Genomic DNA, 18262 nt, shown 5'->3' on the forward strand with positions numbered 1-18262 from the left:
TTCCCCTTCCATTGATTTCTACATTAGAGGCTGGCTAAAAACAGATTGTGATAGTTGAGGGTGTGGAAATCAGAGGATATGAAAAAATTGACAGCTCTTTTTGGCTGTAAATTCCTCTTCCTGTATCATTAGTTGACCCACAATGCCATCTTGGGGTGGCATCTGATAAGGTAAAGTTTCGGATGAGCTGCCCCAGTGAAGCAGTTCTATTATCTTCAGAAAGAAACAGGGCGGTAAAGGGCCCACTGCTATGCAGCATGATGACACATGAAACGTATCAAATGAAATTTGTTCTGTTTCATTTTATTGTAACACTAATTTCTGTTCTCTGAAGTCTGAGCAAACATACAGAAATCAGTGTTGTTAATTTGGTCATACACTTGTAACTTTTAAAAATTGTCATACACTTGAAACTTTTAAAAATTAAAAAGAATATTACTCCCAAAACTTGTCTTTCTGGGCCAAACACCTACTAGGTGAGATAAAACACCTACTAGAAGCTGAAAAGAAAGAGGCAAAGCTAGACAACTTGTCTACTTGTTTATTCTGTTCTTAAAAAAAAGGTCAAGAGTGGGAGAGGGAAATAACCCATAAACACTGAACAGGAACCAAGACTCCAAGACTTGGGCCTACGCCCCCTACCCTCAACCTCAGTTCTCCAAGATTCCCACCCACCCAATTTTCTTTTGAACAAGACACCCAAATCAGCAGCAAAGGAACCTAGGGTAGTTACTGAGATTTTTGAACACTGGGAATGGGAGGGGGAAAAGTCCAAAAAATAGGAGTTCGGATGAAAAGGGAAGGAATGAGGGACAGGCTAAGTTCTGGAGGGCCGAGTTGGGCCATGAGAGGTGGATGTGAGCCAGTATGGGGGGCACCCCTCCTGACTGCTGCAGCCCACATTCCCCGCGACCCGAGAGCCCCATGGTTTGTTCTGCAGTCCATCCCCTAATCCCCAAAGGCCTCACAGGCCTAGCTCCAAGTCCTCTAGCTCCTCCTGCAGCGCCCTCCTCCTCGCTAGCTTCTCCAGCTGCTCTTTGCTGGGCTGGCTGATTTCCCCAGCCTGGATCCGTTGCTGCAGCTCTTCCACCTGCCGAAGCTTCTTCTTTAGGTTCTTTATCTTCTTGGCCTTCTCGGTGGTGGCAGCTGAGTCAGGCTGGTCAGAGGCAGCTGGAGGGCCTGCCCGGGAGCCCGGTGGAGCACTGGGGAGTTGGGCTGTCTCTCCCAGGGACACCTTATCGAGAGTCTGGCTCAAGGCCTCTGCCTCCCCTTTCTCTTGCTGCTGCCGCCTTTTCTCCTTCCGCTTCAGATTGCGTTTGGCTGTCTTAGAGAGGCCTGGTTCACCACCTTCAGACCTTGTTGGGGTGACAGGAGCAGTGGCCTCGGGGCTCAGCCCTGGGGGTAGTTCTGGTTTACTCTTGAAAAACTTCACATACTTGTTCTCATACCTGCAAGGAGATGTCAAGTTTTAAAGAATCACTGACTTTTCCAGCCCTTTTCTTAACCTTCCAATTCACTCCACCCTTTTCACTTCTCTGCTTCCTTCCTCCCCTTTGGAACCGCCCCATCTTTTCTCTGCTTTGCAGATTGTAGGAGGGTCCCTAGGTCTCAAAGCTCTGAATGCTATTTGGCCATAGGAACCGGACTAATCACTTCTAATTGTCACTCATCCCTGAACCCCAACCTCCTCCTCTCCTTTCTCAGACAGTTGTCCCCTCCTTCCATTTCTGGAATTTGGCGATCAGGAGATTCTTCCATGAACTCATAGGCATACATGTTCTTTCTGTAGGGACCCTACTCAACACCCCCTCCTCAGCCTAACCACGCACACTGGGACCTCCTCCTGGGGCACATAGCCTTCTTTCACCCTCCTCTGCTTGCGCCAGGTCCCGTCAGGTCGCTGTGTTGAGGCGATGTACTTGCCTGAAATGAGAGAATTAAGTTAGAGAGTTACTCTATCAAATAGTTCCCAAGATGAAAGAATGCATGAATGCACAATTTCCCACAGCACCCTTCTGCCCACAAAATGCTGCCATTAAGACACTCTTTTCTCATATCAACCCTCCACCCCTCTCATTATTTACTGCCTATACACTGTATAATACACCATCCCTGCCCTCAGGGAGTTTCTATTTTTATAATCTAGTTGGCAAGACAAGACAGACACAGAGGAAGAGTTTTTAAAAGACAATAGCATGGGAACATCAAAAGACAGTAAATGAATAAGAGGCTTTAAAAAGGGGCAATAACAAGGAAAATGACCAGAGATGTTGTAAGGGAAAGTTTTAATAAGATAGATCATGAAAAACAAGTCAACTTTTAGGAATCCATACTATAGATATAAAAGCATCGGTACACAGGGATACATATAAAGAATGTTTGTTGCTGCATTATTTAAATTAGCAAAATGATAAAAGCAACTTGAATGGCCATCAACAGATGAATGATTGAATAGATGTGTTATCATTCACACGATGGAACACCATGCTGTTACGGAAAGAATTTTAGATATAAATTCACTGCCCTTAAATGGTGTTTGGGACATACTAAGTGAAAAAGCAAGTTGCAAGATAATGGGCAGTGATCCTCGTTTTTATTTCAGGATTCCCCCCTTACACTCTCATTTTGCCATATTACATTTAACTATGCAATATAAAAAATCGTATTTGTTAATCTCATCAGAGAAGTCTTTATTGGGAAGCTGTTAAGCTCCTAGTGGCAGATACAAGTTTTCCAAATTCTAATGTTCACTTGAAGGCTTGAATTTTATCATTGGCAACAAACACTGTCAAGTTGTTTTCCCTGAAATGACAGGCTCACTTCCTTCATTTTCAGGAAAATGCATATCAGATACCCAAGTCTGAATCACTAGGTTATCAGTGGTTTTTTTCAAGTAAAAATGGTGTTCTATGAAAAGAAGGCTTATTTAGCTTGCAACTCGGACAACTACACCAGTGCTTTTCCTTGAGACACTATCTTCAGTGTGCAACAGAGTATGTCATGCTTACTTTTCATTTAGTCCACTGAGAACATTAAAAATATGTGTAACTTCCAGACACAGGATGAGTAAGTTCCAGGGATCTAAGGTACAGCATGGTGATTATAGTTAACAAAACCGTATTGTATATTTGAAATTTGCTGAGAGTAGAGCTTTAATGTTCTCACCATAGCAACAAAATGGTAACCATGTGAGGTGAAGGATGTTAACCAACTTTATGGTGGTAAACGTTTCACTGTATATATATATAGATGCGCTTGTGCACATATGTGTATGTATATACTTGTATATACACATGTATATGTATCAAATCATCACATTGTACACCTTAAGCTTACACAATGTTATATGTCAATTACATATCAACAAAACTAGGAAAAAATAAAAACATGTTCAAAGGTCAGGGTTTAATAAAAGTAACAATTTTTATTACATCATCAAGAATGTTAAGTGAAACTGGCATTATTTACTGTAAGCATGTGGCAGTGAAGAATACAGTGGCTAGTACCGTTGGTGCCATCACCTTGATGAGTGCTAAGGGACCGGCAGTTTTACCCACTTCTGCTTTTCCGTATCAGTGCAAGTGTCAACCCAGGAAAAAGGCAAATAACATCTTATATATTATAAAAATGGTTATGCTTGCAGAGCTCCTAAAAGGGTCTTAAGGAACTCCCAAGGGTCCTGGACAATATGTTGAGAACACTGGTGTAGAGTGTGCTCCCATTCTTGTTGGGGTAAGGAGCAGCATGTAAAAGGGCCACAGAGTCAGTGTTTGGGGCAAGGAGAAAGGTGTGGAAGGACATATACCAAGGTACCAAGATTTTAACGCTGGTTACCTTAAGAGAGATAACCTAGAAGAGGTGGTAGAAATCATTAACAATTTATATACCCATCTATATAGTATAGATCTTGTATTACTTTTTTAAGTATATGGGTCTCCCACATGGATTAGTTACATGAGTTGGGTTTTTGGTTCAAAATGCAAATATCATTAATAAATTAAAACTAAAAAAATTGTGTTAAATAAAATGGGTAAGACTTGAGAACTAGAGGAGATGGGAGAAAGAACAAACATGAGCAAAGAAAGGCATGGGTGTGGGAAGTGGGAATGGGCATGGGATATTGAAAGAACAGAAAGTTAGAGGAGTCCAGGCGAATCACAGTTAGTGTTAAGGAGCAACAGGAAGCCAGTTTGGAAATAAAAAATGGGGCTAGATCTTAGAAAGCATTAAAAACCAGGTCAAGGAATTTGGAATTTATCTGGTGAATAAAAGAGAATGAAGATATTGTTTGCTCAGCTACGAGTTTAGAGACAAGAGGCTTCAGGGAGGGAGGACTGAGACTAGAGCTAGGCTTTGAAGACACAAACTAAAATAAATGAGAAAAGGGAAGCAGAATGGATTCTAAACAGAAGCTCACTCTAAAACAAAATTTCAGACATAGGAATGTAGATGGCATGTTCCGGAGGCGGTGAATAGATCAGTCTGGCTGAGTCAGAGGGCTGGTGTAAAGTAAATGAGGGGAGGCTGTTCATACCTTGAAATGTCAGTTATCTGGCACAAGGTATGCATTCAATAAATATCTGCCAAACGAATGAATCTTTTATCCAAAGCAATGCTTTAGGGCAATTAACCTGGCATGAAGGGAAGGAAAATTGGAAAGGGAAAACACTGGAGACTGGGGATATCAGTGAGGAAAAACAGATTGCAATAATCCCGGCATGAGGGACAGAATTGGCTGTAACAGTGAGAATGGAAAGGAAGAGACTGATGCCAGGTACACTGTCAAAGAATCAACATTTGTTAATTCACTGATTGGGGGAGGGGTAATGGTTAGAGTATTAAAGTCAAAGATAATTCACAATACTTTTAGCGATCCCAATCTTGAAAATTTAGCATAAGGAAATAGTTCCAACAAGAAAAAAAAAACAAAAACAGAAAAGAGAGAACCACATGAAAATCATAGCATTATCTATAAATAGCTAAAAAAAAAACAAATTTCACATCCAGTTATACAGGAATGGTTTATAATACATCCATTACAAATGATAAAAGGGCCCTGGTGGCTCAGGCGGTTAGAGCTCCATGCTCCTAACTCCGAAGGCTGCCGCTTCGATTCCAACATGGGCCAGTGGGCTCTTAACCACAAGGTTGCCAGTTCAATTCCTCCAGTCCTGCAAGGGATGGTGGGCTCCGCCCCCTGCAACTAAAATTGAACACGGCACCTTGAGCTGAGCTGCCTCCCTGATGGCTCAGTTGGTTGGAGCGCGTCCTCTGAACCACAAGGTTGCCGGTTCGACTCCCACAAGGGATGGTGGGCTGCGCCCCCTGCAACTAGTATCAGCAACTGGACCTGGAGCTGAGCTGCGCCCTCCACAACTAAGACTGAAAGGACAACTTGACTTGGAAAAAAGTCCTGGAAGTACACACTGTTCCCCAATAAAGTCCTGTTTCCCTCCCCCAATAATAAAAAAATAAAAAAATTTTAAATACCATAATTTGACACAATGTAAAACAATTTTTATGTATATACCATTATTTCAATTATATATGCTATATGAAAAATTATGTTGGGGTGATTAGATATTACTTTTTTTTTTAATTCCTATTATTGTCGTTGTGATATTGTGGGTTTTAAAAATATCTCATTTTAGGTTTCAAATGTAAATGGCTTGGAGAAGGGGTACAACAAAGGAGAGTAAAATTACTTTTGACCAGGTGATTTAAAAGGCTTTTATGGAAGACACAGCACCTGTTGTGACCTTTGGAAGATGAGCAGGATTTGGACAGGTGGGGGCGTGGGCTGTGGTTATGAGGAAAAAGGAAAAAGGGAAGTCTTTCAGGCATATGGGACAACATAATCAAAGGGACAAAGTGGACTAGTCACGCCCCTACTTAAAAGTTCTTCCTGGATTCCTGTTGCCCTCAGACTATGTACATGGAAAATGGAATCACACACAAAAGGCTGCCTTGACCCAGCTCGTGCTAGTTTCCAGCCTCTTAGCACTTAGTCACTCACTCTGCCCCAGCCACTGAAATATTCACACATCTCACCCAAAAGTGCCTATTCTCTATGCCTTTTTGCTTTTGTTTCCTTTGGCCTGGAATAGACTTTCCTTGATTCATATATTAGTTAATTCCTATTGGTCTTTAAAGGTCAAGTTCAAGCATAGGGCAGCCGGTTAACTCAGCTGGTTAGAGCGCAGTGCTCTTAACAAGGTTGCCGGTTCGATCTCCACATGGGCCACTGTGAGATGCACCCTCCACAATTAGATTGAAACAACTACTTGACTTGGAGCTGATGGGTCCTGGAAAAACACACTTAAAATACCTAAAAGGTTTTAAAAAATAAAAAAGTTCAAGTATAAACTACTCATTGAAATCCTCCTTGACATACCCACCCCATCCCAGGTTAGAAGTTGCCCTTTGTGCACTCAGCACCTGTTTTGGCTTTTATCATGCTTAATATTTAACATAACTGCTTGCTTGGGAGCAGAGACTTTGATATTTGAAGCAAAAGGCTTGGTCCACAGAAGTCTGTAATTAATTCAAATTAATGAATAAATAAACTTAAGCAAGAATCCAGAATACTTTGGGCAAAAAACATATGTAATGGGAAAAGAGACCAGAGGTAAATTAGTCAGAAGATGAAAGGTATCCAACCTCGTCTTGAGCTTGGACTCCAGCTTCACACTGTGGGAGAACACTGAAGGCCAATAAGGGAGTACAGATGCTCTGCTCAAAGCAATGCTTTAAGATTTACATGAAAATGTGTAACATAAACTAAAGGTAGAAAAAATGAAAGCAATAGCCACAATATGAGAAGACTTGAGTTAGATGGGTAATGTATGGGTAATGAAAGAAAAATTTGTCAGAAAGAGTATGTCAATAGGATCTGAAGACTGCCAAGATTTGAATTAAAGAGGAAATAATTGAAACAGTGCTACAGTGGATTTAAGCTGGTGGTTTTCACATGTATTCTCTTTATTTTTCACAATATACCTATGGGTAGGTAGGGCGTACGGTAATAACATTTATTCACACATGGATTTCAAATGTTTATTTAGCACTTGCACTGTAACAGGACCTAGGGATACAACAATGAATAAAGCAAGCACGGGTCTAGCCTTCTTGTAGTATGCATTCTAATGAGGAAGAAAGGTAATAAATCAGAACACAAACAAATTACAACATCACTTTTTAATGTGGAAAATTTGGAGAATAAATACCACCGATATACAGAAAGTCCAAAGGAGAAGACAACTCTGTGAAAATAACTGATTCAGTTCTAGACAGGTAGTGTTTTACATGGAATTAAGGAGAAAGGGACAATGCTAAGAAACATACTTAAGTAAACTTCAGAGATTACAGTCAAAGCCTTAAGACTAGTAAAGATGAATGAGAGAAAAGACAAGACAGAAGCTTCCTGAATGACCATCCTAACTGGAAGCCCTCAGAGATAAATAGCCCACTACCACAAAGGAGCACCTATTTTACATTATCTTGGTTCCATTCTCTGGCCTTGATGGTATCAAAAAGTGAAGTCAAAAAGAGAGAAGAGGTGTGGTGATTCCTACACTAGAAATAAAAACCAAGGGTAGAATATCAGAATTTTCAGGTAACATCTTTGAAAGAGTCAGAAACTAAAGATTAGAGACTGCCACTATAACAATTTTGCAAGCTTTGTTATTTCCCCACATATGCTGTTTTATGCTGTTTTGCAATCTTCGATCTGTTTCCATAAATTGAAAGGGCCCAGGGGGCCGGCCTGGTCGTGCTCCCAATGCTGAGGTCGCTGGTTCAATTCCCAAATGAGCTGCACCCTCCACAGCTAAGACTGTGAACAATGGCTCTCTAGAGCCCGGCTGCTCATGCCATGAGTGGCCGGCAGCCATTGTGAGTGGCCGGCAGCCTTTGTGAGTGGCTGGCAGCCAGCAAGAACTGCTGGGAGTGGCCCACTGGTGACCAACTGCCTCAGAGAGGGGGAGCACAAGGCTCATAATACCAGCACCATCCAGGGAGCTCTGTCCTACACAACTAGATTGAGAAACAAAGGCTTGAACCGGAGTGCGGGGGAGGGGGGGGATGGGGGGGAAGAAGGGAGAAGGGAGGTGGGGGAAGGGAGTAGAGGAAAGGGGGCAGGAATAAGGGGATAGGGGGAGGGGAAAAGGGAGGGGAAGGGGAGGGGGAGGGGAGGAGGTAGGAAGAAAAGGCCTTGTTTTCAGAGATGGCAGGAAGATTGAACAGACAACACAGCAAGGCTTCGGAGAACTCCAGGGGGGTTATAGGTGGAAATGACTGTTAAAGTTGTGTTGAATCCCTGGGACCTACTTCATGTAAGAAAGGAGATCTGAGTCACAGATCTGAGCCTGAGGATGCTCTCAAGGCCAACAATTATAAGATCTAGATGTGGTTTCTAACAGAAAATATAAAAAGATCCAATTTAGAGGAATGACCTAGAAAAATGGTCATGATCATTTTCTTCAAGGAAGAAAAGGTGCCAGCAACAAAAGAAAATGATTCTAGGAAAGAAGAACCAGGACAGTGCTATGCCATGGAGACCAAAGAGTTTTAAGTAAAGGCAGGCGATTAATAGTATTAAATACTGCAAGAGATTAAGGAAAAGGAGAAGATTTTGGCAATTTGGAAATCTCTAGTTATATGCAAGAATATTGCCTCAGAAAAATAGAGTGGTTAGAAGCCAGACTACAAATTATTTAAATGCAATAAACTATTGAAAGCTTCGTACGAGAAAACTACTATACAAAGTGCTACAGAGATTATCAAGATAAATAAAATGGTCCCTACTTTTAAGGATTTTACAGTCTAAGTAAGGAGGGTGGGCAAGTTAGGCAAATAAAGGATAAGACAAAAATATAAATGTCTTAAGTAGCCGAGGTGAAACTGATACATACTGGTAAGAGATTTCAAGAGAATAAATGTTTGATGAGGGAATGTGACAGGAAATCATGAAAATCTTGACCTTAAAGACGAGGTAGTAGTAGTAACAATAACAACAAATGAGTGGCTAATATTTCTGCAGGCAGCGAAAAGAAGGGAAAGGGCACTCTAAGAGGAACAACAACAAGCAAAACCATAGCAGTGGAAAACTTACAGTATGTTAGTAAGAACTATTAGGAAAGAACATTTATTAATAAGTAGCTACGTTAACAAGTAGGTACAAGAACTTTACATACATTACCTTATTGATTCTAGAAAATGGGTAGATATTATCATCTACAGCTGAGGAACGTCTTCAAGAGGTTAAAGGCACGTCCAAGATCACAACGGCAGCATGTACCTGCAATCTGAACTCAGTTCTGATGCCAAAATGGACACACTGCTCACTACTGTTGCACCTTATAGTGTATTGTCCAGTTTCACTGGAGGGTATAGGCAGAAACGTAGTATCTGATGATACTATATTGAAAAATACTAGTGAGTAGTATCTTGAGTGTACAAGTGAATGGTCCATATGGAAATTTTATAGTCAATTCTGAAAAGATAGTAGCAGCTACCCTTTACTGAGTGCCTGCTTCATGCCAAAGAAAGTGCTCATATATATTACTTCATTTTCACAACTCTACGCAGGATTATTCCAGTTTTAAATATGATGAGAAATTTAAAAACTTGCCCAAAGTTAAAAAGGTAGTAAAACGTAGCATATTTCAAACCCAGGCTGTGGGTTCCAAAGTACTTTTTATACCACTATTGTACACTGTGTTATAAATGAAAAAAAAAAAGTTCAATATCACTAATAAAAAATATATATATAAATGAAAACACTAAAATATTTTCATCTGTCAAAGCAGTAGAATTTTTAAAGATGAGGCTATCAGTGCAGCCAAAGAAGTGAGGAAACCAGCATATTCATATGTTGTAAGTGGTAAAATCCTTTAGAAAGCAACTTGGCTAACATAGCAAGAGAATATAAGAGAGTCCTATCATTTTTCAGCCTTTCCCAATGCTTTTGTTATATAAAACACTACTTCCATAAGACAGTAACAAGGGTTACCTAAAAAATTGTTAAATAAATTTGGGAAATTCTCGGTTAAACACTGGAAAAAATACTTTGTTTTTATCGGCAAGACTTGAGTTAATCTTATTCGTGTGAATATCCAAGACAGGAATATGGTTTATAGGGTTTCCCAGATGTATTTGACCCCAGGAACCGTATTTTTATTTCAGTTGTGTTGTAGCACATCTCACGGAACTAGTGAGTGTTCTGAGGATTTGGGGTAATACAGTCATTCAGTATGATCCCAACTGTGTTAAATATAGATATGTTATGTATGTGGATAGAGAGAAAAACCAAAAGGAAATGTAGCTGTAGTCATCTTTGGATTCTGGAATTACCAAACATGGATGCCTTACATTTTATGCTACTTTTGAAAATATTTTCCAAGTTTTCTATAATCAACATGAATTAACTTTATAATAAATAAATGTTTGTACTATCCAACCCAATAATTCTACTTTTGGGAAATCTATCCTAAGAAAATAACCCTAAATGCAGGCAAAGATTTATGCACAAAAACATCCATAGAGTTCTTATAAAAATTCTGGAAACAATCTAAAAGTCCAACAACAGAAGAAAGGTAAAAGAGGGTATGTGCCCGAACAATAAAACACTCTGCCAGTATTTAAAAAGATGTTTACAAAGAGTTTCTAACAGCAAAAAAAAAAAAGTATTTATGTCATAAAGTTAAATAAAAAGATATAAAAATGTATATACTATCTGATTTAAAAATGTTTTAGAAATTAACAGAAAAAATAAAGATCAGAAGGATATATACCAAATTTAACAGCAGACTCAGGGTAGATGAATTATATTGAACAAAAATTACATAACTAAATTTGCATTTAAGGGGCAATAATCTAGTTACAGTGCCAAATGAACTGGAATAGAGACTGGAGCTAAGATAATTCCATAGGAGGTCACAGCAATATTTGCAAAATAAATGAAACTAGAATTTTATCAGGTACTTAGAATGACTCAAGTATTATGCCTGATACTTTGCAGATATAATCTCTTCTAATCCATATAATAATCCTTACACAACATGAGTAATTATAGAACCATTTGTTGGGCACTATGTGCCGGACATGTAAATTATCTCATTTAAGTTTTAATTCTCAGAACAATCCTATGTTTAGGAGTTTATTATTCCTATTTCACTGATAAGAAAGAAAACCAAGGCTTAGATTCCCAAGGCTTGAAATTCCCAAGGCCTTGGCGGCCGGTTAGCTCAGTTGGTTAAAGCGCGGTGCTCTTAACAACAAGGTTATCGGTTCGATCCCCACATGGGCCACTGTGAGCTGCGCCCTCCACAACTAGACTGAAACAACTACTTGACTTAGAGCTGATGGGTCCTGGAAAAACACACTTAAATAAGTTTAAAAAAAAAAATCCCAAGGTCATACAACTAACAAGTATTGAAGATGGGTAAGAGTAATGGTAGTAGAAATAAAAGAATGATATTTTGATAACTGCTGTGTGTGTGGGATGGGGAGCAAGAGAGGAGTAAATGATGCAAAACAACACCCCAATAGCAGCAAAAACACTTAGTGATCTGATTTTGGTTTCCTATATTATTCCCCAATAAAAGGCACAACGGATCCTCGTAGAAATGACTGGTTCTAGGACTGGGGTAGAAATATACAATGAGCTGGAGCATCTTCTAGTGCCAGAAAGTAAAAAAGAGCCAAAAAAACAACAGCACAAACCTACACTGATGGGGCATGCCAGAGGGAGACAGGGCCAACTGAAAGAGCTCCCAATGTCCAAAGTGGGAACAGGTGAGGAATAAAAGAAATATTATTGGATTATAACCCAAAGTCTATACTGATATAAATAAATGATTGAATAAATACACAGGAGAGAAAAGACAAATCTCCTGTGCAGAAAAATTCCAAATAATATGTAAAAATATTCCCTCCTTAAGGAAGAGAGCATAACTTTCCACTCTTAACGTGTGCGTTATGATCCCAGACAAGAAAAACATGAAGGAGTTCACCACCACCAAACCAGTATTACAAGAAATGTTAAAGGGACTTCTTTAAGAAAAAAAATAAAAAATATTAATAAGACAATATCACAAAGAAAAAATTCTCACTGACAAAGGCAAACACATAATAAAAGCAGTGGATCAACCAACACTAAAGCTAGTAGTACAAAGGTTAAAAGGCAAAAATAGGAAGATCACGTGTAATTGCAACATTAAATTAAGGGATACACACAAACACACACACATAAATAAATAAAAAAGTAAAAAGTAAAAAACAATGACAAAACATAACCTTGGTGGTGGTAAGTAAAAATGGTAGTGATTTTAGAATGTGTTTGAATTTAAACCAACTTAAAATAGACTGCTATAAACATAGCTTGGTATATATGAAGCACATTGGTAACCACAAACCAAAAATTGACAAGAGATATATAAGAAATAAAGATAAAGGAATCTGAACACAACAGTACAGAAAGTCACCAACATACAAGAGAAGAGAGCAAAAGAGTAAGAAAACAACAAAGAACTACAAAAACAATCAGAAAACAATAAAATAACAATAACTACATACCTATCAATAATTGTTTTACATGTAAATGCACTGAATGCTCCAATCAAAAGAGGAATGGATAAAGAATATTTGGGAGCCAATCGGATGGCTCAGTTGGTTAGAGCGCGAGCTCTGAACACCAGGGTTGCCAGTTCGATTCCCACATAGGCCAGAGAGCTGTGCCCTCCACAACTAGATTGAAGAATGCTGAGCTTCCGGAGAGGCGGCCAGATGGCTCAGTTGGCTAGAGCACAGGCTCTCAACAACTTCGGTTCAATTCCCGCATGGGATGGTAGGCTGTGCCCCCTGCAACTAAAGATTGAAAACAGCAACTGGACTTGGAGCTGAGCTGTGCCCTCCACAACTATATTAAAGGATAACTACAGAGCTGATGGGTCCTGGAGAAACACACTGTTCCCCAATATTCCCCAATAAAAATTGAAAAAAAAAAAAAGAATATTTGGTACATGTATACAATAAATATTACTCAGCCATAAAAAATAAAATCTTAGCATTTGTGACAACATGGATGGACCTAGAGAATATTATGCTAAGTGAAATGCTAAGTGAAATCAGACAGAGAAAGACAAATACCATGATTTCACTTGTATGTGGAATCTAAAGAACAAAATAAACAAAACAGAAACAAACTCAGATGGAGAGCAAACTGATGGTTGCCACATAGAAGGGGGCTTGCAGGGCAGGGTGAAAAAGGTAAACGGATTGAGAAGTACAAATTGGCAGTTACAAAAGAGTCACTGAGAGGTAAAGTACAGCTTAAAGAATATAGCCAATAATATTGTAATAACTATATGCGTGTATGGTGTCAGGTGGGTACAAAACTTATGGGGATTACTTCGTAAGTTATATAAATGTCTAACCACTATGCTGTACACCTGAAACTAATATATTTAATGTCAACTGTAACTGAAAAATGTTTTAATTTTTTTAAAAACGAAAAAAAATATGGGCTATGAATAGTGACTTTCTTCTAAAGAGCACAGTATGAAAAGAGAGGGGAAAAGAGCAACTTACAGTAGAGAAACCTTATAAACACCACCGCAGCCAGGTGATCATGGTCAGAATCAACAGTAAAAAATCATCGTGATACTATTTACCCTGGACATGACATAATGAACATGCCACGTTACCTCTATGGTCGATTCCCCAAAAACATAACCCCAGTCTAATCATGAGAAAAACATCAGACAAATTCCAATAGTGGGGCATCCTACAAAATACCTGACCAGTACTCCTCAAAACTGTCAAGGTCATCAAAAACAAGGAAAGTCTGAGAAACTGTCACAGCCAATAGGAGCTTAAGGAGACATGAGAACTAAATGTAATGTGGTGTCCTGGATGGGATCCTGGAACAGAAAAAAAAATTAGGTAAAAACTAAGGAAATCTGAATAATGTACAGATTTTAGTTAATAATAATGTATCAATATTGGTTCATTAATTGCAATAACAATACCATACTAATGTAAGAGGTTAATAATAGGGAAAACTGAGTATAAGGTATATGGGAATTTTACCATCTTTTCAAATTTTCTGTTAATATAAATCTAAAAATGTTCTTAAAAATAAAGTCTTTAAAATTTTAAGAAGAAAGAGAAAGAGGGAGAGAAATGATGCAAAAATGTCAGTCTTGGACTGGCTAGAATAATTGTTGCCTTTAACAATTGGAAGGAAATAAGGAAGGAAAAACTGATACTGATTTTGGTAAGATTGTATTTGAGGTGTGACTGTATATCCAAGAATGAAGTCTATTCACTACACTATTAGAAAAGGAAACTGGCAACTCAGGAGAGAGGCTGGTGGTAGAAATAAAAACTGTAAAAAGTTAAGGAACCAATAAGCAGTGAGGAAATGGAAACAGTATGCATAGTCCTGATATTCAAGAAATTAAGCAGTGGACAGATGAGTTAACAGAAATGAAGGGTCTTGATTTTTCAATTAAATAGAAAGTGAGGTCATCTGCCACAAGAGGTAGAATTAAAAGGGTCACAGAGAGCTAGGGGAAAGGTTGGGGAAATAGCCATGGCAGGATGTAAGCAAACCAAGAAAAAAAGAATTGGAGAGAAGCTGTGATCTTGGCAGACATTAAGTTATAGAGACCCTGCTAGCTTCTGTGCCTGTTCTCTAGTCATATGCTGTGGCCTAGAAACAGAAGCCCAGAAAACAATTGATGGGTATGATTCACGATAACAAAAGTGCTTGCTTAGTATAGAAGATCAAAATGAATAAAGAAAATAATGAGGATAGTATCAAACTAGCTGGTCACAGAGGTCTACCAGGGCAACTTCAAGGGTAGTCATGAAGGTTCTGGTAGACTCAATAAAGTGGAAAAGGTTAAGAACCAGAGAACCGTAAGGAGGGCAAAATGCTGATTCTAAGGTTGTGAGGTAGTGAAAAGGGTGACCGGTAAGGAAGCTAAAATAAGTGATGAGAAGCACACGGAGCGGAAGCAGTGTCATAGGTGAGGTCCAAGTTACAGTGACTCTGATGTGTGGCTGGTTTGAAAATACAAAGGAAGGTCAATAGTCTCATGCTGAAGAACCTTAAGATCAGAGTATCCCAAAGGTGCTGTGCTGGAGATACTGAAAATGAGAGCGAGAAACAGAGTGGAGAAAAAAATACATGATGCCTGACCACTGCACTGTATACCTGAAGCTGAAACTGAATAATATTTTATGTCAACCATAATTTAATATATATGGGATATGGAGTACAGCATAGGGAATAGAGTCAATGGAATTGTAATAGATATATACGATGTCAGAGGGACAATAGATCGGGAGAGAGGGTTTATCACTTTGTGAGGGGTGAAATGTCTATTACATTGTTTTGTACGCCTGAAACTAATTAAAAAACAACAACAATGATGTGATAGGTCTGGGTCCTTGTGGGCCGTAGATGGCCCTGGGATATTAGAGAAACTGTTGTAATTGCATGGCAATACCGTCCACAAGTATTGGAGTGACAGTGGTAGATCAATGATCTGGAAAGAGTAAGGGAAAGCAAAAAAGCAGCGTGATTCCTTCTCCTCTTCCACATGGGTCACAGAAAACAGAAGACACCCCTTGGTGGGAGGGTAGGGTGAGATGTGACGTCTGGATTTTCGTTATATCAAATTAAGGAAACAGGTAAGAATAAAGAGCAGTGTACTGGAAATTAAGTAATACTTTCAAAGCACACAGTAAAAGGAGCTAGTTGAAGAAGGACCTACTGCGTAGAGAGGAGAGGTTGTACCACTTTGAAGTGTGAGGCTGGAGAAAGGAAACAGACCCGGGTTGTCATTAGATATCATAAGAGAAGTGGTTTGGGATGTTAAGGAACATGAAAAGAAGCAAAGCAAGAAGCATAAATGGCACATTTTAAAACAGACCGTATGTACCACAGTACAGACAGTGTCACTTCCAGAGAAGACTATCTATACATAATGAGGGCTACAAAAAAGAAAAAAGTGGAGGTGGCCACTTAGCTCAGTTGGTTAGAGCAAGGTGCTCTTAACAACAAGGTTGCAGGTTCGATCACCACATGGGCCACTGTGAGCTGTGCCCTCCACAACTAGATTGAAACAACTACTTGACTTGGAGCTGATGGGTCCTGGAAAAACACACTTAAGAGTAACACCCTGCCTTGCACAGCATTTTATAAGTTGCCTTCACATATGCCACCCTATTTGATCGTCAATGGATAGATAGTACTATACACATTTTTCTAAAGAGGGGGGAATTCGGATAGGACAAAACCACAATGAAAACCTTGCTTTTTCAGTTTTCAACACATAACCCTCACATACACAGCAGACACTTCAGCATCTCAATCAGCCAGGCTGGAAATTCTTCACTAGTGACAAGGAACAGCAGGTTCTATCAACTCATCAAAGGGCTTGAGGCCACTAGACACCTTGCTGGTTTGCCTTCTTGCACCTTAGATCCCTCAACTTCTATCACCATCACCAAAGAAAGTGGAGAAGGGTGGGGCCATCAAGGAGAGAACTCAGCTGAAAGTTGTATTAGGTTCCTCTTCCCTTCACACCTCTGTACCTCAGTGACCCAACAATAAAGATGAGAAAGTGGAAAAACCACTATGTAGCGATGAGACCTTCTACAGATACAGTTTCGAGAAAAAGAATTAAAACGTTGCTGTGGAAGGGCAGAAAGCAGGTATAACTAAGAGATGGGGGGAGGGGAAGGGCAGGAATTGGAGGGAACTGAGAGTGTAGGAGCCCCCAAGACGGGAGAATCCAAAAGAAATACTGAAGCTTAAACTGCTGGAGAAAAGATAAGAGCCCGAAAGGGTCCTGGAACAGGGACCAGCATTGAAGGACCCCGGGGTTTGGGTGACCGGAAGCAGAGACCCCTAAACTCGAAACCAGAAGGGGGCGCAGGTGACACCCCGTAGGAGAGAATGAATGGGTAAGGCGGTTCGGAGGGCGGGGCAAAGGAGGGGCCCCGGGATGGGAGGGGCACAGACCCCTTTCCAAGTCCGAACCCCTGCCCCGAGAGCCCGGAGAGAAGCGGCTCCGCGCCTCCCGCACTCACCGCCGGTCTCGTCAGTTACATAGGGAGTCGCCATCTTGAAAACGCAAACCACTTCCGGCGTGTGCGGGCTGGGGTCCCGCCCCCTCCCCACCGGAAGTGGAGTTCTGATCGTAGCAAGCCACCATTTTAGTCTTAAAGGGAGAGTACACCATTTCATGACCGGAGGTGGAGAAGAACGAAGGGAGGAATAGTAGCTGAAGACTTCAGTAAAATAAAAGCCGAGGGCTCTTTTACTGCCACTGATACCATTATTGAGCGTCTGCTGCGTGTAAAGCAGTCTTCTGGGTGCCGAGATAAGTTCCTAAGCACAGCCCCTCTCCTCACATGCACTCTTCATCCGACCAGGACCTGCGAGGGAAAAGGGGGCAAGGCCCACCTGCACCCGGAAAGGGGGGCTGATAGAGGAGAAAAGGAAGAATATTCAGGCTCTGGCCTGCACTCAGGTCCCAAAACGGCTTGAGGGCATGGAGCAGCGTGGGCAAACTCCGGAAACGCGCTGGGGCGCACTAGTGTTGTTGGGGGCTAATAAAAGATCCTCACTACTCTTTTAGAAGGTGGGCAGGGCGAAATCGCGTGCGGACTGCCCTCGGCCGCCCAGCTCAACCCTCCGGACTGAGAGCCGCGAGAGAAGGTGGAGGGCGCTGCCGGTTTGTCACCTGTCCCCGCAGTCTCAGGGTTGCCGACAGCTTCCATGCCGTGGAGGTGGTGGGTCGGGTTGGGCAGGAAGCCTGGGCCTGGCCCTGCCCTTGGGGCGGCCCCGGGGACTCAGGCGGCGAAGTGACGACTGCTTAAGTTTGCTCTGGCCTTCGGCCCCAGGAGCCTCTTCGGGCTGGGCCCCAGGGTCAGAGGGCAGCGTGAAGACTTATGGGCGGACCCAGTTAGTATTCTAATTAACCTCGTCCAAGTCTCTGGGCGAAGGGGATCGAAAGCGGGGCAACTCGCCAATAATCCGGGCCCACATTGTCACTCCCTTTACAACCCTGCCCTGCCCTGCGCCTCCTTATTCGTTAGACCAACCCAAATGGGCTCCCTCCCCGTTTCTTCTCAATAGCTGTTGTTCCTTCAGGGCTAAATCCTGCTAAACTCGTTTCCCCTGCAGCCTGGGAGGGGCCAGCTGCAGGTTTCTTTCCTCAGGTGTCACCTCTGCCCTTTCCCA

General features: G+C 41.0%; 1 protein-coding gene across 3 annotated transcripts; it reads right to left on the reverse strand.

Annotated features, from left to right (window-relative positions):
* Nucleotides 1-527: 527 nt before the first annotated feature.
* On the reverse strand, nt 528-18125 carry PYM1 (PYM1 exon junction complex associated factor). 3 transcript variants are annotated; one of them, XM_074325588.2, is made up of 4 exons: nt 17763-18125; nt 17107-17501; nt 1830-1923; nt 528-1448 (listed from the first exon to the last, which is right to left on the reverse strand). In XM_074325588.2, exons 2-4 carry the CDS (start codon nt 17261-17263, stop codon nt 965-967), a joined length of 735 nt encoding a protein of 244 aa, XP_074181689.1. In that variant the 5' UTR covers nt 17264-17501; nt 17763-18125; the 3' UTR covers nt 528-964. The 3 variants fall into 3 exon arrangements, with proteins under 3 accessions (XP_074181689.1, XP_074181690.1, XP_019597910.2); XM_074325589.2 differs by lacking the exon at nt 17107-17501 and having other exon boundaries at nt 17763-18113; XM_019742351.3 differs by lacking the exon at nt 17763-18125 and having other exon boundaries at nt 17107-17756.
* Nucleotides 18126-18262: the final 137 nt, after the last annotated feature.

This window comes from Rhinolophus sinicus, chromosome 1 (assembly GCF_057876585.1).
Source record: "Rhinolophus sinicus isolate RSI-liver-muscle chromosome 1, RSI-T2T, whole genome shotgun sequence".
NCBI lineage: Eukaryota > Metazoa > Chordata > Mammalia > Chiroptera > Rhinolophidae > Rhinolophus > Rhinolophus sinicus.